Consider the following 22,223-nt stretch of genomic DNA (forward strand, 5'->3'; position numbering starts at 1 on the left):
TTCCCTTTGTTAAAACCATTTAGTTTTTTAAAATTTTTCTTCAACTAAATTAAAAAATAAATTATAATAGCAATCACAAAAAACTTTTTGTTTTTTTACAGTGAAAATTAAGAACAATTATTTTCTTAGTGGTTTTATTTACCTTTACCCAAAAAATAACGCCTTAGGTGATAACAAACTGAATTCTACTAATATATGGTTGGTGTAAAGGCCATGTGGACTAACTCTTCAATTTTCGGTTTTTATTATTATTGTGTTAACCCACCATAATATTTAAAACCATAAACCCACCGACAACATAAATTCTATGTTGTCGGTGGGTTATTCCACTTGGTTATATATAAACATAGCCTTATTATTGCAGAAACACAATAATAATAAAAACCAAAAATTGAAGGGTTAGTCCACTTGGCTTTTACACCATCCATATATGCAATAATTTCCTAAATACTGAAATTACATAAAATCTAAAAAATAAAAAATAAAAAAGTTTATTTTCAAAATTACTCAAACCATTGTACTAGGTATTTAACTTATTGGTACTCCTGACCATTTAGATGATGTTTCTTTGGTTATTGTTTCCCATATATAGAAGCACATCAAGTTAACTTTTAAATCGGCCACGCTGGTATAAATATATATGGCATAAGCAAATATAGTAATTTCTTTAAAGCATTTTGTTAATGAGAATGGCAAATTAGCGTTTCACCTGTAACTAATAGATTAGAGTATGGAAAACTTTAAATACAAATATTTTGTTATTAATATCTTTATTATTATCTTTAGGAAATCGATAATATGTGTTTTTTCACAGCTTTTCTTATTTTGGGTGTTTAAATAGTTAGTCTTGTAGCCACTCAACACTTTTTTGGCATTTGTAAAGTAAGCAACTTAAAAGATTATAAAAATCCATAACGCAAGGTGTCTCAAAAAATTTTCTGCCAAATATAGTAGCTTATTAGACTCACCAACCATAACGAAGATATAAATAAAAACATTACTCTATGTTACTTTTTTGAAAAATTTTTTTAACTTCTAAGATCGCTTCTAAGGTAACATGTTGAAAGAAAAAACATAGAGAAAAATTATATAATAAAATTCACAAAACTGTCGGAGATATAAAAGGCTCAATAATGTTAATTTAAAAAATATATAATTTCTTATGAAGGTTTTTAGATGTGTATGCTTCTTAGCTCCGCAACATTGCACGTGCTTTCGGTTGCTCGATATACAGGCCTTTAATATAGATCGCTATGCTTGGCTCTCGCGCTATGTTAGAAAACATTAAGTATAAATAGTTTGTGCCAGCTACAAGTTTGTAGCTGGCACAAACTACAAACCCAAAGCTGTTATTTATTTAATAAATAACAGTTTTGACTTTATGATATCGTCACGATCTGCTGGTGACCGTTAGAGATATGTAAGCTATGCTTTGAACTGCCTTTGCAATTTTGTATTCGACCAGTGGGTAAGTGTCGTCCTGGGTACGTCCGTTGGACGTCTAATGGACGTTCAGACGTCAGTAAGATGGGGTTACGTCTGTCGGGAGTCTGTTGGATATCTGGATAGACCCCCGTATGTCCACTGGTAGCGTAGGAAGCCCAAAATTTGCTTACATATCTCTAACAGTTACCAGTGATTGTAACGGCTAAATTTTACCCTTTAGAGTTTGCTCCAGTTGTGCGTTTGGCTCGTAAGCTTAAGTCACAACTTGTATCTTTTTGTTAAACAACGAAAAGAACTACCAAAAACATTAATTCACATTAACTGTCATTAGTTAAAGTTAAGTTAAAATTTGCTGATGTTAGTTTACATAAAATCTAGTTTTTTAATCGCTTTTAACACTCGCGTTTTAAAATCATCTTTGTTATTCTAAATTACAACTAAAATTTTTATTTTGTTGTTTTTAATTAAACTTGATCAGAATAGTAAAAAAGATTTAAATCAAAAAGTTTTTTGTAAAAAAAATTCATTAATTATTAAACTTCTTTATAAATTTTTTCAAATAGATTTTTTTTTGTTTAGTTATACTGAATAAAATTAAATGTTTAGTAATTAAAATTTAAAACATTAGAAAATTGGGAACAGTGAGATCTTTTATTATGCTATATCGGAGACTGTCCATGCTTTTTCAATTTAAAGAACATAACTCTATTGAAAATTTTTATACGTTTTTCTATAAATTAGTTTGAACATAAATTCGTTTAAAAAAAATATTCAAAGCTGCTTAGCTTTAGTTCTGTTTTTGCGCGTGAAATATTTAATTTAAATGTTTTAACGGGATAATATTATTTACTTGAAGAAAAAGAATTGAAATTATTCAAAAATATTAAAAAAATGAAAAAACTTGCAATAATCATACTAAGATTTATGTTTTTAGGTATTTACTAAATTATAAATGGTTAATAGCTAGCTGAATAGAGTTTATCACAATTTTTTACAAATAAAAAATATTTAAAAAAAAAATAAATGTTGTAGACCACAATGAAACTAATAGTAACGTTTTTTCTTTCAGATAACTTGTTTTGTGACGAAGTAAAGGTAAGTGTGAATGCGTATTGAAAAAACTATTGAAAAAACTAATCTTCAATATTTTTTATTTTCAAAAGCAAACAAATTATTAAAAAAAATTCTTATTGCATTATTGCCTAAATTCACTTTTGCATTTTACATTATGTGTAAAGTATTACTTTAAAAAAAAATCCAACTGTACAATCGGGAGCTAACATTTACTAACTAAATTGATTGCAAGTGTTCTCTTACATTAAATGTTTAAAACGAAACAACTTTTGTAAGAAAAGATTTTGCTTTTTTGAACTTTTTATACATAAGCAGACTAAAGAATAATATTCCATGAAAGGAATTATTTCAAACCTGTGACATATATAAAATTTACTTTTTTTAAAAAAACTATATTGCTTGTTATTATCTGGTTATATATGATAGCATTTATACCTCATAATATGCTTTTATTTATACTTTAAAATCATGTATACAGTTTAGAAAACGTTTACTCGCATATGCAATTTATATAAGCACTATATTTTATACGAATCTAATTTAATGAATTATTTTTAAATAAGTAAGGGAGAGTGGTACTAAATGAACCACTGAAAAAATAAGAACTTAAAAAGCTTACTTGTATTTTTGTAATTGCACATAATCGGAAAACTGGTGCATAATTGGGAACTTAAGGAAAAATATCAAAGTACTAGCAAAAAAACTAAAATCAAAACGATTTTTTTAAATGATAAAATACAATACAAACTTCTATCTGCCAAAAGAAAAAGCCAAAAGCCTTCGAAAATATTTATCACTTAAAAACTTTTGGAAAAAAAAACCATTTTGCCCCATGATTGGGGCGAAATGGGGTATACAATGTATAATTAATATGAGATGTAGACTTCATTTAATGTTTAAACATAGTTCACAAGTACAACTTGGCCTATTAACTTTTTCTTCTAAACGAGCACACTAGTTATTCTGCTATGGCAACCACTACAAGAAACCCAACTTTTAATAAAATTTGGGTAACTTACTTGACAGTATGCACATATATTGTCATCGTCTGACTTTTTTTGCCGTTTTCCTCTTTTTAGATGCAGTGTTTCGTAGATCTAGTTCAGCACCTTTTTTTTTCTTTTATTTATTAAATATGTAACCGTTTTTGTTTTTCATTTTCCTTTTTTTTATGCATTTGGTTTTTTCAGGGTATTTAATAGCGAGGATCTATATGGAGGGGAGGTCAAGAAAAGAAAAGCAGTTTTTCTCTCTACCTTGACAAACTCTTTGCAACGACTGGTATTAGCATCGTTCTAAGAAGTGATTAAAATGCTGGAAGTGCATATTATGCTGGCTAAATCAGATAAATGGTTTGCAGAAGCAGTTGTGCGGACGTTAGAAACATTCAGATTGCTGCAAAAAGAAAATATTTGTGTTATAATAACTATTGGATGACGGCTACTTTCAGATGGATAGCAGAAACACAGAGGTGGCTAGTAATAGTCTGTCACTTTTATTAGCAACAAGGTTTGCTTTAATGAAATTATTATCAGTAGTTTCTGCTGCAAGAAAGTCTGCTTTGGAAAAAAAATTTCTATTAACTGGACATATGCCTGCCTTTTGAAAGCCGTTTATGATAACTGTCATTGCGGCAGCTTTCAGGTAGACTGAGCCAAAAGCGCAGTTTTTTGAAATTGAGCGACCACGCGTTCAGGATTTGTTCTTAACCATTTCCTGATATTGTGATTATAGTAAGTGTTAAGTGGCCACATAAAAGCTAAATCCAATAACTGCATTCGATGCGTGCTATGTTAAGACAAACAGAGAAGAGTTACACTATTTTCTCTCTCAATGTTAATCAGTTCAATACTTTTATTCCCTCTAATTTATTAGGACTAGAAAGCATATTTTAGCTACTGAATGTTAAATAAATTTTTGAAAGCAAACAAGAAACAATTCTTTTTATATCCACCCACTTAAACGGCTCTCAGCCCAGTTAACTAATGGTGCTTCATTCATTAATTTTGGCTTCATTTGATAAAGAAAAATCATCATGGGTGGCATGTACCTCCCACTTGCTGAAAAGCAAATTGCGGCTGTGATAAGCTAATCCCGGAAGTATAAGAGCTAACTTGTCTTTTCACTTTGTTCAAAACAGTTTTAAAAGAAGTAAAACACTTTGGAGTTAAAGAAATATCTGCTTTGTCACTGTTCCAGATGTTTCTAGCATGGAACTTTTTTATATTTTTAAATTCATTCAGTTTAAAAAAAAATCCACAGTCAATCGGTAAAGCCCATGGTAAGATAGGTTGATGTGGTTTCAGGTTTATAAAAAAAAAGACAAGTTTTGGAATGTTTCTCATTGAAAACCTTATACAAGTCATTGAACTTAAATAAGTCCATTATTATGAACTTAAACAAGTCCATTATTATGAACTTAAATAATTTATTTGTTTTAGCTTAACGGCACCTTTTACTTTTATTTATAATAGTTAAATCTTTTTTTGTTTTAATTTAACTTTTGGAAATGTAGAACAATTTCTCTTATAACATAAATATTAATGCTGAAAATGCCAACACTTATGCTATTAACCTTGATAACATTAAAAAAAACTTTTTAGAAAGTGAGTACTATTCAATATTAGATATCCGAATCTACTCAATCTTCGTGATCTTTGTGAAAATAAGATTAACTTTTTCGATTTTAAATATTAATATTCAAAGTGTGAATAAATTTTAAGCCAAATTTTTTTCATTGCTTTTAAGCCAAGTTTCACAGAAACTTGACTTAAAAGCAATGAAAAAAATTCTAATTTTGAGTTAACAAATTATGCATCAGTTCATCAAATGCGCGATGTCTGTGTATATGGTGGTGTAAGTATTTACATCCACAATTCTATCGATTTTATTAAACGTAATGACCTCAATGTAAACAATACGGATTACGAGTCGTTATACGTTTACATAATAAGCAAATTTACAAAAAATGTCGTCATCAATGCTATTTATAAACAGCCAACTGGTAGTTTAAAAGCGTTCAAAGCTCTCTGCACACATTTTTAAACACACAAAATTTATTGCGGAAACATGTTTACAGAGTTAAAGATATGAACATCGACTTGTATTCACGAGACAAATCAACGAAAGTTCCAGAATCCAATTTAAAAAATTATTAAATAAATCCGTCGATTGGAATCTTATTTTACTAAATATATGATAAGGCATTTCCTTTAAAAGTAAAAGTAATAAATTTTAAATCCTTTCTATCTCCATGGATGTCTAAAGGGCTAATCAAATCATCAAGGAAAAAACAAAAATTGTATGAAAAATATTTAAAACATAAAACTTTTAAAAATGGAATTAATTACAAAAACTATAAAAATTTATTTGAAAAAATTAAATAACGATCACAAGTTATTATGCTTAAAATTAACTAAGGAAACACTCGAAAAACGTGGAATGAGAATTTATTGGGAAAAAAAATTACAAATAATAACTTACCTCAAAAACTCATTTATCATAAAGAAGTTATTATTGAGAAACTGAACAGTTTTTTCCTTGATGTTGGTCTATGCTTAGCAGCGAAAATTCCATATAGTCAAAAAGGATTTATTCATATCTTATACAACAACAGATATAATTATGGACGAACCAATTTTGAAAAAAAGTGAGCTGCATATTGCTTTTAATAGTTTTTAAAAAAAATAAAAGTGCAGGTATCAATCAAACTAATGTTAACGTAATTAAATCTATTTTTAATGTTATCGAACCCTCATTATTCGATATTTTTAATTTCTCACTTAAATCAGATCATACTCCTGTCAAATTAAAAATTGCAAATATAATACCTATTTACAAATCTGGTGTAAGACTAATACTTTAAACTACTAACCTATTTCAGTCTAGCCCTGCTTTTCGAACTAATTGAACGCATAATGTACAACATTTATAAATATTTAATTGAAAATAATAAGATTTTATACTGTAATCAATATGGCTTTAAAAAAAACCATTCTACTGACCATGCAACAATTGAATTGATTAAACGTATATCAAATGGATTTAATAGTGATTGCTATACAATTAGAGTTTTTATTGATTTATTCAAAGCTTTCGACACAGTAGATCATGAAATACTTTTAAAAAAACAAGAAAATTATGGTGTTAAAAACAAAAACTTATTTTGGTTTAAATCATATTTAACTAACAGAAAAAAATTTATTCTTAAAGAATCAAAAGGTTCAATAAACAACCTAATAACTTGTGGGGTACCCCAGGGTAGAGCCATTAGGACCATTATTATTTTTATTTTATATAAATGACTTATATTTAGCATCAAAAATATTAATTTTATTATCACAAAGACATTATTGTTCTTTTTAAAATTTTTAACGAAGAATTAAATATTCAATAATATAATAATTAATCAATAATATAATAATTAAAAGGGAATTAACTATAAAATTTCAAGAAATGCTTTTAGATGAAAAACTGTTATGGAAATATCATATTAAATATATAGAAAGTAAGATCTCAAAAAGTATTTCCGTGTTATATCAAACAAAACCGTTTCTTAATAATCAATCTTTAAAAAATATATATTTTTGTTCATACACAGCTATCTTTCTTACTGTAACGTTACTTAGGGTAATACTAATACTTAATTCAAAAAAAATTATAGCAAACAAAAACATGCTTTCAGGATAATATTTGGGGCAAACAGGAATGCACATTGCGAACCTCTCTTACGTCAGCTCGGAGCTTTAAATTTTTATAAGATTAATATTCATCACGTTATGTTATTTATGTTTAAAGCAAAACGTGGGTTATCTCCAGTAACATTTCAATCTTACTTTAATGAAATCTCTCATAAATATCCTACCAAATTTTCAATGAACAACTTTGTCATTTCCATAAACTTAAATTAGTCGTACCAAATTCAATATCGGGGATCTTTTGTTTGGAAAAATTTTCTTCATGTTTTTAATGAAAAACAAGACTTTGTTTTAAGCTGCATTTTGAAAAGTTTTAAGGTCGATTCAAAACGGCATTTACTAAACATAAACTTCGATAAACTAGATCTCAAATATCTTTTTTAAAAACAGATTAAAAGTTTTGAATTAATAAATCATCTAGTTTAGATTTTTTATTAACTGTTTTCCTTTCTCGTTTAAAATTTTTGTTGATATTTATTAATCAGCCCTAAATACTTATTTGTATTGCATTATTTTTAATAAAACTAAACGTAACTTTTAGTGATTAATAATTTTCACGTTTTTTCACTTTTGTATTATTTACTTTTTTTTTTAATTATTCCGCTGGAAGATTGTCAGCAAAAATTTATTTTATTGATGAAGTTTTATACTGTACTTATATTGTTTTATTTTATCACTTATTAGTTATGCAAACTTTTTAAGACGTTTGAAAACAACAGTGTAACGAGGCACGGTGATAAGACAAGCCTGTCTACTCTTACTCCGGCCATGATTTTCTATTATTGTAATTTCTTTTTTATAATTTTTAACAAACGGCAAGCAATCTCTCCATAATAAACGATGATCAAAGATATAAAAAAAAAACTGCCAAAGTATAAAGTGTACCAGAAACTAATCTTTTTTTATTTTTTTATTTTTTTTATTTTGTTGCATGCACCCTTACTTACTTGTTGCTCATTGCTTGTTGCTTGTCAACATGATTGTCTATTTATAATTTCTTATTATTATTATTTTTAAAACAAATATTATTTGTATTACACCATTTTACCATAGGCTACAGAGTTTTTAGTATAAATTCTTACATCATCTTATCATCTTATAATTGAATAAAAAAAATGTTCATTAGGGATTGTAATTCCTAACATATACATATGCTAGGGATTGAAATACCGATAAACCGGTATTACAATCATTAGTATATGTAAATACCGTATATAATATGTATGTCTGTAATATACCGAACATAATATATACATATATATATATATATATATATATATATATATATATATATATATATATATATATATATATATATATATATACATATATATACATATATATATAGATACATATGTAGATATATATATATATATATACATATATATATATATATATATATATATATATATATATATATATATATATATATATATATATATATATATATATATATAGAGAGAGAGAGAGAGAGAGAGAGAGAGAGAGAGATAGATAGATAGATAGATAGATAGATAGATAGATAGATAGATAGATAGATAGATAGATAGATAGATAGATAGATATAGATAGATATATATAGGTAAATTTTGGTAAATTTTTGGTATCTCCAGTTTTCAATATAAAAAACAGTTGAACTTTGGTTTGAAAGTTGACCTTTTTCAAAAATTAAAAAAACCAATGACTAAAAAGTTATTGGTTTTATTTAATTTTTGAAAAAGGTCACCCACGATAATCCTTGATTACACACTGGCTTCAATATATCGATGAACTTTTTTTCTTTAAAAGTTTATCAACCTGGGTCTCAAAAGAACCAAAATTTTATAGTGATTTTAAAATTCATAATCTTTTTTACTGAAAAATTATAAAAAAAATATTGCAAACAAAATGTCATAAAAAACGACCTTTTTAATTTTTAGTTAAAAATTGATGTTTTTTGTGTATAAAATTTAAGCCATTCATTGTTATTTGAAATCAAGGTGGGGGACCTTTTTTAAAAAGTCAATAAAACCAATTACTTTTCAGTTACTTCAAAACCAAAGTTCATCTGTTTTTTATATTGGAAACTGGAGGTACCAAAAAGTCACATCCCTAATATATATATATATATATATATATATATATATATATATATATATATATATATATATATATATATATATATATATATACATGGTTATATATTATTGAATGTAATACCGGTTTACATTTATATAGTTAATTTTCGTTCTCGTAAATTAAAATTGTTTACCAGTAATTTGCCATTTTTTTTTTTAAAGATTGTCTCGATTACTATTTATAATATTTTCGTAGACAACTTTTTTTGATGTTTGAGCTAAGCAACTTTGAAACATGAAAAAAACTCCATATTTGAGTATGTTCATATATATGAGGAATGAGGATGCTACGCAAAAAATTGCGGTGATTAAAGACTGGGAACAACAAAAAACCCTCCCCTAGCCCCAAATAGAAGGGCAATGAGTAAAAATTGTTTTTGTTTTTTTAATTTTAAACTTTATTTATATTCATCGACAAATTTCAAATTTGATTCAATAATCTCTTTTTGATCGGCTTTTATGACTTTACAAAGTTTACAAATTGAGGGGGAATTTGAGGGGGATGTAAACTTTATAAGGTCATAAAAGCCGAACGACAAAAGATTTTTGAATCAAATTTGAAATTTGTCGATGAATATAAATAAAGTTTAAAATTAAAAAAACAAAAACAATTTTGACTCATTGCCCTTCTATTTGGGGTTGGGGAGGGGGCTAATGTTTTCGGGTTTTTGTTGTTCCTAGTCTCTAATCACCACAATTTTTTGCGTAGCATCCTCATTCCTCATATATATGAAGTAAAAGTTAAATGGAATTAGCTGAAAATACTTAAATATGGAGTTTTCTTCATGTTTCAAAGTTACTTAGCTCAAACATCAAAAAAAGTTGTCTACGGCCTTGAAACATGAAATAATATAATAAAATTTAAATACAATTAGGAGTTTTTGGTGTTATTTTCTTATTGTTTGGTGTTATTTTCTTGTTGTTTGATGTTATTTTCTTGTTGATAAGATTGCATGTAGAAACATTGCAAAGTTAATTTTAATAACTTTGTTTAGTAGACAAGTTTGCTGAAACGCCTATTTTAGTCAGCAGTGGATTGGACGTTGTTGTCTTGCGTGTGTAGCAGCAGTGGGTTGCGTTGTTGTCTTGTGTGTAGCAGCAGTAGTTTGCGTTGTTGTCTTCGTGTGTAGAGTTGACGAAGTAAAAGTTAAATGGGATTAGCTGAACATACTTAAATATGGAGTTTTCTTCATGTTTCAAAGTTACTTAGCTCAAACATCAAAAAAAGTTGTCTACGGCCTTGAAACATGAAATAATATAATGTTTCAAGGCCGTAGACAACTTTTTTTGATGTTTGAGCTAAGTAACTTTGAAACATGAAGAAAACTCCATATTTAAGTATGTTCAGCTAATCCCATTTAACTTTTACTTCGTCGACTCTACACACGAAGACAACAACCTACTGCTGCTACAATGCTGGTGAAATACTGTTTTATTTTTAGCATAAAAAAAAACTTTGGGCAAATTTAAAAAGTTTTTGTAGTATTTCTTTTCTGACCAATGGTTATTTTTCCTTTCTATTTGCAATTTCTAATGCAATCAACTGAAAGTATTTTTAATGGCTTTTCATAACACATACCGTTTACACATTAATTCTTGTTGATCGTTGTTGTACTTGCTCTATTCTGTTAATATCTTCTTTAAAATAAAGATTCCAAAATAATGAAACAAACTTCATATGGGGACTATACTGCGATTTCATTAAGTTTTTATCTCAGTATTGAAAACAATGCTTTATTTGACCGAGTACCCTCGTTGCTTATTCTGCAATCTGCATATTTAATAGGTTTTTCAAATTTTTTTTATCAGGTATTACGAAAGCCTAAATCTTGCTTCAAAGATCTTTTTTAAAAAGTGTTGTGATTTTCATTCCTTGATTAATAATTTAATACATAATTTTACATTTTTCTTTAATAAAGTGTACTCCATATGATAAGGTTTAATAAATTATCTTGCAATACATAGTTTTTGTTGTTATTTGAAATCATTGAAATAATTTTTAACTGCAATCATACAGTTTATATAAATTTTTATTTCTTGTTATATATCATCGATAAAAATAACAAATAGCAGTTGCCCAAACACCGAGCTCTATAAAACTGCATTTATGACTTTCTTAAATTAAAATTTATAACTACCGAGGACAACTCTTTGAATTCTTCTGCTCAAATATGCTTTAAATTATCTCAACAAAACTTTCATAATATGCTATCAATTTTATCAACAACTATTTATATGCTACGGTATCAAATGCTTTAGTAAAATTTAAAAAAATTATACCTATTCAAAATCTACGTTACAAAAACTGTGTTATATAATCTAAAGATTCAATTAACTTTGTGCAAAAGTTTTTTCTCTGAATAAAGCCACGCTGATAGTAATTTTGTTTTCTAACGAGATGTCCTATCAAAGTGTCTCTTATTATACTCTCTTTTATTGTGTATACAACAAACATTTGTCTCCTTTAATAAACAAAACAACATTTACTAAAACCACATGTTCGGAATTACGCCACTTGAATATGATTAATCAAAAATAATTGAAAATAGAATTGAAGATTTATTAATTAAAAAGAACTAATAAATTAGAACTATTAAAATGTTCCATTAAAACTCTTTAGTCCACTTTGTCCGCTAAGTCCGTTAGATTTACTAAGATTTAATTTGCTTAACATTTTAATAACAGTGTCAGTGTTCATTTCCAAATATGAAATTGGTTTAGCAATTATTTTATTAAAACTTTTTATTTTGTCATTTTCTTTTTGAAGAACTAAACGAAAAAAAGCTCTTTTGATTTTTATAGAGTACACACGATATCATGTTGTAATCAATTGCAACATTTGTTTGCAGTGAGGATTTCAATAATCTTTTCCCAAATAATTTTATTTAAGTACTTGTTTATATTGGTATAGTTCCTCTTAGTAGACATATACATTTTTTTTGTATATAATTTAATTTACAATTTTATTTAACAAGGTAAAGTTATAGTATAAAGTGCAATGCTCATTTGATAGATGTTGAAACAGCGAGCGTTACGCAAAATTAAAAGCTCTTAAATTTCTTTCTGTTTTTAAAAGAGCAAAATATGTTAGTTTGATGATGAAATGTTGGTTTAATTACATTTTCGAGCATATAGAGTTTATCAAAGCTATCGGAAAACAACTGGGTTATTTCATGTTTTCCATTTACTTTACAAATAAAATCATTTCAGTCAATTTGGGGAAAATTAAAATCCCCCCATATGAGAATAACAAATGCTTTTTTACTTAATACTGTTTGCTGCATTAATTGACCTCCTAATATTTATGGAGTTGTATACGCTACTAACTCCTGTTCAATATATACACCACTTATAACTTTTTTTTAAATGTGTATAGAACACTAAATCTTTTAAATTATGTTACTTTGAAATTTAATATTTGAACTTTCAAAAAATTTTAAAGCATTAATTATATATATACACATTTAACCACCTTTTCCACACATCTCTATCCTTTCTATATAAGCAATAACCAGGAATATTTGTTACCAGGTCCTGTCTTGCATAAAACAATTTTATTTGGTAAACTTCACTTAACTTCAGCTAATTAACTCATTTATTATTCAAAGAGGTAATACTTGCATACCAGCATTTTAAATAGCTTTCTTCTTTCTCGTTTTTACCATCTTGACGATTTGTTATCGCTCTTGCAGTTGTTTTCGGTTATTAAACATCTTCTCATTTACTATTAATAGGGTAATAATTTAATATTAAATTATTTATTATTTGCATGAAAAAAGGAAATTTAAATAAATATTAAATTATTTGATATTTGCTTTTTTCACGCAAATGTTAAATAAATTAAAACTGAGGATTCTGAGATCAAAATGAGAACAAACAACTCAGAAATTCATAATAACAGCAAGACAAGTTTTTCAGTTTTCAAAATATCTCAATATTTTGAAAACTAAGAAACTTGTTGTTTTTTTTACATTTATTTTTTTGTATTTTTAAAAAAAATAAACTTTCAATAAATTATTATATTCTACTTATATGAACATGATTTTTTAAGGACTGATTACACTGAAAGTTTTTATTATATCAGTAAGTTTAAAATGTTGTACATTTTAAAGACTGAATACTCTAAAAATATTTATTTTTATCCGTTTGAAAAAACTGGGATAAAATGGGACATTAGAGTATAGTGGGGTTTTGCAAATACCTCCATCGCAAATGATCAGATTTGAAGTAACGCAATACGAGTCGATGCCATCTCGAGCTATAGTCCACTTTTCACGCAGCATCAGTGTGCGGCCGTAACGAAGTGGTTAGAGCGCTTGCTTTATAAGCAAACGTACTCTAGACATATTTAGCGCCATCAGTAAGGAAGGAGGCATTTTCTTGGGGCAAATAAAAAAACTTAAAAAAAAACTATTGTTATAAAGTAAACACAAATTTTCGCATCTCTTTTATCTAATTCTTTAAACTTATGACTCAAGAAGCTGGTACTTAATAATTAAAGATTTGAACTAATAATTTTATGTTATCTGAATAATATCTTGTTGTCAACAAATAGGGCCTTTATTAACCCAGTTTTGACTATAATGTATTCTAATATGCCACACTCAGGATAAATTAGGTCTGTTTTAATGGGCGAAATTTGATTTTTCTCTATTTCGTCGCTAGTTTTTAGTTTTTACTTTGCAGTTTTTTTTTAAATCATGTAATTATAAACGTATAATGCTTTTAGCTTAATTTTAATTTTAACTTGTAATTCTTAAAACCTTACATGGTGCTTTGAGTTTGACTCAACTGCACCATGTAAGGTTTTAAGAATTCTCTCAACTGAATAATACACAGGCTCTAAACAAGCCTTCAACAAGTCATTATAAATATGCATCTGGTGTAGATATTGGGTCAAGTTTTACTATTTCTCCACTTTTAATGCCAGTCTCATGACAGACACCATTAAAACGTGTATTGAAGCAACGAGGCAAAACAGTTATTTTAACGTCCTCACCTTACAAAAGACATTACTTGAAGCCAAAGAGAAAAAAACAACATATCCAAAGCCCAAAAAAGCCAAGCAGTATATATACTCAAATGGAAAAAAAAAAAAAAAAGATACAGCATGCCTCTATTGTGAGGAGCTCTATTCTTCAAGCGCTGAAAGTTGGGTTTGTTATAGTGAGTGCCATAGGTAGCCACTATTTCTGTGCCAGGATTAAGGAAAAAAATAAAAATCCAAACTTTGTGTGTAAGCTATGCATAAATAGTGAATAATTTTATTGTTACACGAGTTCTTCTATGCTCCCATTTTTCCCCAAGCTAGTAAGTGACCGAAGCCCCGGCCCCGGCCCCGGCCTAATTATAAGATTTAGAAGGGGTTGATAGCCAGGGGTAAAAAAAATTTATAATATTTTATATGTTATAATTTTATGCTTACACTTACTATTTATTAAATACTGGTATATATTTTCAAACTCCGATTTACTTCCAACAAGATTGCAAGAAACTAATATTATTATATGAGTTACTTTAAAATAGAGAATAAGTAAAAATACTATGAAATATTTAACTGAAGACTTGATAAGTTGTAGGTTGCATATAAAAGAAAAACATAAAGATGGCTAATAGTTATAAGGTTTTTTTTATGTGCAAGGAAAAAAACTGAATTAATAAAAGTTTTTATAGCATGAAGGGACAGATACAGTAAAAGGATGCAACTTGTTGAATAAGAAACAAGCAAGAATGAATTTTGGCTTATCGTAAAAGAGATGATAGCTTGTTTGAGCGTTGACCATGATTGTATTTGTAGAAAAAAAAGAGAAATTCAACGTATCAACAGTGGAAGAGTGGCTCTAACTTGGCAGATAAAGCAGGTCTAATTTACTATTATCTTTTATATTAATTCACCTCCGCCAAAGCTGATAACGCAACTATAGACAAGAAGGGTACTTAATTGTGGTTACAACCCTCTCTCCACTGTATAACTCCAAAACACGAACCTTGACAACCAAGGCCACTGCGCAGAGAAACAAGTTGGCGCGGTATTTTCAGGGACTTGGTGGGGATCAAACTCGGTACCTCTCGCTTATGAGGCGAGCGCTCTACTACTACAACACGACCGCATTACATTTACTATGTGCTTTTAGACTTTGTCTAAGAGTAAGAGGCTTATTATTCATCAATATTGGAGTATTATCATTATTGCAATATTATTTGGCAGTAAATAATTTTTTTTGAGTTTTGTTGTCTAACAAAAATTGCAGATTTTAAGTCCAGAATTTAAATCCATAGGCCACAGCAAGCCTTAGGCTGTTACCGAAGAGAGATCAGATTAAAAATTATCTGCTTGTTCTAAGCAATCAAAAAGTGAAGATTTCTTGTTAAAACAAGAGTATAAAGTTGAATCATGAATAAATGGAGCCCCTTTAGATGTAAAATTTTCATGAAGATTGTTATTGTAGATAAGAAACAATACAGGAGCAAAGAGGTAAGGGTACCACAAAATACCTTGTGGTACCCTTAAAGTTACTTGAAATAAAGAAGAGTGTTGGCCTTCAAGAATAGCTTATTACTGCAGTTAGTAAGAAATTATTTAATAATCTCAAAATCTTTATATAAAGAAACTAATTACAGAGCGAAGACTAATCGTAGGATAGTTAAAGAGGTCAAAGTGTTTTCTAGAGTTTTGAAAAATTGGAACCACTTATTTAGCACTTTCTAAAAATTAAATATAAGTATTATATAATTAATAAAATTAAATGTTAGACTTACTTTAGTTAATGTCATTGTTGAAGACTAAACAAAAGTCTCTAGAACCTGATATAAGATACAAGATTACGTAAACTGAGAATAACTGAGCTTAATATTAGACTTGGAATAATAAAAGGACATTTGTTCTTAAGAAAGATGTTCTTGTAAAAAAGATGAAATAAATGATTACTAAAGCAAATCCTCAAGGTAGTGAAAAATTTGGAGTAGAATGAGGTTTGACTAAAAATTGAAGTGTAGGAATAAAAGCTTCCAAACTTTTAGTCCAGAAGGAATAAAAGTTTCTGAGATGCGCTTTATGTATACATGTTATGGACATAAAGATATATGTTTGCTATTTATTTAGATGCTGGCATACAATATCCTTTCATATTTAATTAAACTTTAGTATTTATATAGTGTAGTATTTGCCGAAAGAGAAGATGATGATGATGATGATGATGATGATGATGATGATGATGATGATGATGATTATGATGATGATGGTAATGATGATTATGATGATCATGCTGATCATAATGATGTTTATATATGCATATATATATATAAATTATAACATGAATTTTGAATAAAAAATATATACTTTAGGATGTATAAATAATTATGCAGCCCCGATTACAAATCCGGTCCCGGCCCCGGCCCTGGCCCCGGCCCCGGCCCCGGCCTCGGCCCTGGTCAAATATCAAACCCACTTGTTTACTACCCCAAGCATGGGATAAAATGAAATATTTGCATATTTTTTTTAAGTTTAATAAACTAAAAAATTTTACATTTTATGGAGTACTTTTTTACAACGTTGTACATGTGTACAACGTTATACCCCGTTTGACACCAGTTTTCCCTTGATATAGCTTCTTTGTTTACAATAAGTGAAATTTATTGATAATCGTCTTCTTTCTTGAATTTAGCGCCTAAGAGTTAAGACTTGAGCAAAAAGAATTAGACCAAGTCAAAGAAATAATAACCAACATTTTAATACTGACAATTAAATATTTAAAATAAAATATATTTTATATTATTTTATATTAAAATAATTTATATTATTTTAATATAAAATAATATAAAATTATTCTTTTTTTTTTTTCAAAATTAGCCATCACAATAGTTTTAAAATTACTCTTATCAAGTAATTTTTTTTTAAAAGGCTTTATTTCTTTCCTCCAATAAAATGTAATTTGTAAATAAAGCTGCCTTTTTAAAATATATCCACAGATAAAAATTTATATCATCAAGCCATTTCTCTGTTCTCATATTTTGGTGAAGTTTTCGTCATCAAATCTTCAATTTTTCATATCTTTTTAAAAACCTTTAAAAAAACACCAGTTATCAAATGTTAAGAGTAAGAATTTGATGAGCAAAAGGCTCAGCAACGGTGTTTTGCTACACATTTGTCACACACGTTTTCTTCTTGAATTGATATTAAGTTTCTTTGCACATTCGACGTTTGTTCACATTCTGATCCCAACAAGCTTTGCAAAAAATTTATTAAATCTATTTTTAGAACAATAAAGGTACCCTATTGCTCCTTCATCTTTCTTAAAACTTTATCGTAATTGATAAATAATATTGCTTGTCATTATTTTGATTGTTTTCGAGTTTACTTTTTCTTTTTTTTTTTACAATTTTTCAAAATTGTTTTAAAATTGTTTTAATAATTAAAAAATAATGGTAATACTATTTTTTTTATTAAAATAAACCCCAAAAGCGTTATTTATATAACTCCGTTCCTACAGTTTTGTTAATCTTTATCAACTATAGTTAAGTAAATTCATTTGCAAAATAGCTTTATTTAAAAGAATTTTATTTGCTTAAATTTTCTATATGCGCGTAATTAAAAGTAATTAAAGGTTTATCAGATATAACTATTTCAAGATATTCATAAAATAAATAATAACAAGAGAAGATTAAACACATTTAAAGATTGTTTAAAGAAAATCCTTCTTTTTATAACGCAGGTCAAAGATGAGCTCTTCAAATGTACTATTTGTTAAAGCCAATTTGAGATTAGTAATCGCAGACGATCTGCTATTGAAGATTATTTAAGTACCAAACACAAAATAGCTTTCATATTATCAAAAAAAAAAAGTTGATGAAGAGTCAGAGCTTCGGCTAATATGAAAAACTATAGCCATTCAAGAAGGAACATGTTCCTCTAAAACTAAAATTTTTTTGAGCGTACATCTAATTAGAGATGAACAAAGTTACAACTACAAGATTAAAATTACTAGTATACAACTTGTATATTATTTAGTACACAATATAGAAAATAATTTAATACTATTATTTTACTAGTATATTATCTAGTAGATAAGATATAAATGTAAACTATCTAGTATAAAGTTTAAATACAGTAGTTTTCATTATATCTATACAAATTTACATTTTATTATATAATTATTTGTACAGTTGGTTTTATAGTGGTTATAACCTAAGGGGTCGTTCATAAAGTACGTATGTTGTTATTTCGATCTTGAGTACCCTTCACCTCCCTAAAAGTACCTAGTCTTTTAACGTACCTAAACAATATTTTATGATATTTACAATTTACCACCAACCCCCTACCCCGCCCCCATCTCTCATAGGCCATTTGCAGACCCCATCTCCCCCACTTGAGCTTACGTACTTTATTGACGATCCCTAACCCGAATCCTAACCCTAGCAGTTAAATGCCCTCTGACCCCAGCCCAAACTCTTCCACACAATACCAGCATTGTTTTAGAAGTGATGATTATTAATTAATAAATAAATTTTATAATCAAAGATTATCGTTTGCGCGCGCACAAAGATTATCGTTTGCGCGCGCACAAAATGTAGAGCAATAGTTGTAAACGCGTTTAAGAAATTTTGTTAAACTTATAAAATCCTTATTAAAAGCATCATGTGTCAATCCTTTCTCTTGCATTAAATCACAAAAGCGTTAAAATGTATAAACTTGATGGGTTCAAATCTTGTTTCATTTTGAAAGCAATCACTTTCCTTTCAACAACTCAAAATCCAAAAAACAACTTTCGAACCATTTTTTCTGTCCAAGTGGCTAACATTGTTCCGATAAATCGAAATTTAAAAAATGAAAACAAAATCTTAGCAAAAATTATTATTTTTCTTTCATTAAGTTAAAACTTTTTTGTCCTTGAAATTTATAAAAAAGATTTAAACAAACTGCGATGAAGATCTTGCTTTGCAACGAAAACAGTATTTGTTTGTTCGGTTTTGATATTAGAATTAGATTTGATATTAGAAATGTTTATATTATAAGTTATGTTAACGTGCGTTGTAATATTACAATCAATGTCGTTGTGTATACATTTTATACAAAATTAACACAAAATCAATCAAAGAAAAGAGCGCTGCTTTAAAAGAATTTGGAGAAGGATTGTCAAAGTATGAAGAGAGGGATTATTAAAGTCTCAGGATCCAAATTAGGAGCAGATTTTTTAGAATGCCAAGAAACATGGCATTCCAAAAAATTGCTCTCAACCTGAAAAAGGAAAAACGAAAATTCTAATCTATGATGACATAAAGGAAATGAGCAGCCGTGGCGCAGTGGTAGCACACTTGCCTTAGAAACAAAGGATCCCTGGTTCAAACCTCACCTCTGGACAAGTTTCGCAACATCGTTTAAGAAGGAGGCATGAACTTCCTAATAAATGCTCATCCACGGTACTCTGTGATAAGACTGTAAGGACATCTTGGAACACCTATCTTGCTTAAAATAATAATATTAAAGATTTTCAAGAGACTGATGGTTGAATTGTTTCTTTAAAGGCGGTGTATGAGTAACTGTTGTAGGACTGAAATGACCATGTCGTAGAAGGAAACAAATCTCTCTACAAAATATAAACTTGATGAAATTCATAATGCATAGGAAGTGGAAATTGTTTTTCGTATGCAATCTAATAAGTCACTAAATCTTTGATCTGAGGCTTTAATAAGCAAATCCACAGTAAATTTCGTCTTACAGGAATGGTTGCAGCAGATACAGCGGGTAATAAAATCCCTATATTTGTAATAAGTAAATTAAAATCATTTTGGCTTTAAAGGAGTTAAGCATTTGCCTTACAGATACAGAAATCAAAATAAAAGGTGGACGGATAGTGTTCTTTTTGAAGAGCGGATACCAGAAATGAAAACAAAGTTTACAAAAGAAAAAAAAAAAGTAGCGTTTATACGATACGAGAAATGAATACAAAGTTTATGAAAGAAAAAAAAAAGAGTAGCGTTTATAATAAATAACAGTCAAGCACAACGATTGATAATGTAACATCTATTGATTCCTTTTTTTAAGCACCGAAATCACATCTGAACTTCAACAAGTGGATCCGGGAAATAAACGCTCTTTGAAAGTTCATTGCAATTACTGGTCTTATCTCTAGCTACGACCGAAACTCCGAAATTCCTGCAATGATGGATGTTTTCACTTTTTATCATGCAAGATTAAGCATAATCATTGCATCTAAAATCTAAAATACAGTAAGAAATCTATAACTTTTTTTTATCAATATACTGATAAAAAAAAATATCTTTCTTTTATTTATCAATATATTGGTTCTTTTATCAATATATTGATAAAAGAAAAGATCTTACTATTTTTAAGATTTTAGATGCAATGAAAATGCTTAATCTTGCATGACAAAAAGGAAAACATACACGATCGTTAATTGTTTTGAGAAAGTTTTTTTAACAAATTAACGGAAGGAACAAAATGAATTAACGGAAAGAACGAAATAACGAATTTCGGAAGATAAGCTGAAATCTGCCCATTCGGAAGAAGACAACTATCCCTTTGAAGAGCTTCAAAATAAATCTTCAGGTACAACATCCGATATGTCATTTCTGCATAAGAAAACTAAATGAGTACAGTACCTTTAACAAACAAATGAACAGTTAATAGAAGAAGTTACAAAGAAAAAGGAAGATAACGATGATAATTGGGGCATTTTCAGTTTGCCCCAAAGCAGGGGCAGATCCAACATTTTTTTATCTTTGAGATGGCTAACTTTCAAACATGGAGCAAACTCCAAACATTTATATGTTTATACTTGTGTCAAATAAACATGCTTTGCAACAAATTGAGATGATTGGAGCTTAAGAACAAAAAGCCCCCAAATTTTTTAATTCATTTTTTGTATCTTACATTTTTACATTATTGCATTTTGTCTTTTTTGTTTTATCTATGTAAGACTCATATAAAGATTGTTTAAGAAAATTAAAAATTAAAAATTTTTTGAACAAAAACTATAGATGTCACGGGAATATTCACTGAAATACAATTGAATTTATTTTAAAAAGTACAATGATCAATGGATGATCTTAATGTGAACTGTAAGTTTATCGAGGAAATGCAATTGGAAAGAAGCTGGTTTAAGCAAACTAGAACACATTAGCAATCGTAATCCTGTAAAAAGCTTTAGACTAAAGCTTTTCTAAATCCACAAGGTTCTATATTAATAATATACTAGTATTAATTATATCTTTAAAAGATGCAAGAAAATATGACATAAAATAGTAATTACATTTTTTTAAACCATTTATCAATTTTTTTAAGGGTAGAACTTTCAAAATGTCTTTTTTTTCAAGAACATAACTGATCTAGTTATCGCAGAGTTTTCATCATTAATCAATAATGATCTACTCACAAAAATTAACAAAAGAAAATACAAAACAATTTTTTTATTATTAAGACATTTTTTCTCCCAAAAATTAGCCCTGGGCCCCGCCACTGTGTGTGTGTGTGTGTGTGTGGGGGGGGGGGGGGGGCAATACTGCTGGGTAGGCTAAATAGTAGTAGGTCTCAAACTTTTGTAAAAGGAACTTATACCGAAAATATGGATAACAAATTAGGTCTATTGTATCCTTTTTTTCTTTTATATCTTAATTTGTAATCGTTTGCTTTTTTTCAAAAACTAATTTAAAAATTTTTTATTTTAAAAATTATTAGGTAGGGGGCAAAAAATTATTAGGTAAAAAAATTATTAGGTAATTATTAGGTAAAAAAATTATTAGGTAAAAAAAAATTATTAGGTAGGGGAAGCAAACGCCCCTGCTGACCCCCGGTTGCTACGTGCCTGGATACGGGTTTCGAAGTGGAAGGGCACAATCGTCAATTTCTAAAAAAGGTCCTCTATATCTAAAA

The 22,223-nt window shown here is 28.2% G+C and overlaps 1 protein-coding gene across 1 annotated transcript in view; it reads left to right on the forward strand.

Moving 5' to 3' along the window:
* The first annotated feature begins 2,190 nt into the window (after positions 1-2,190).
* The window catches only part of LOC101241416 (neuropilin-2), a 66,628-nt gene continuing 46,595 nt past the window's right edge, over positions 2,191-22,223 (forward strand). The window contains exons 1-2 of the mRNA XM_065798058.1: positions 2,191-2,380; positions 2,516-2,541. Coding sequence (XP_065654130.1) covers positions 2,338-2,380; positions 2,516-2,541 — 69 coding nt within the window. The 5' untranslated portion in view covers positions 2,191-2,337. The remainder of the gene's footprint in view (positions 2,381-2,515; positions 2,542-22,223) is intronic.

Source organism: Hydra vulgaris, chromosome 05 (assembly GCF_038396675.1).
Source record: "Hydra vulgaris chromosome 05, alternate assembly HydraT2T_AEP".
Classification (NCBI taxonomy): domain Eukaryota; kingdom Metazoa; phylum Cnidaria; class Hydrozoa; order Anthoathecata; family Hydridae; genus Hydra; species Hydra vulgaris.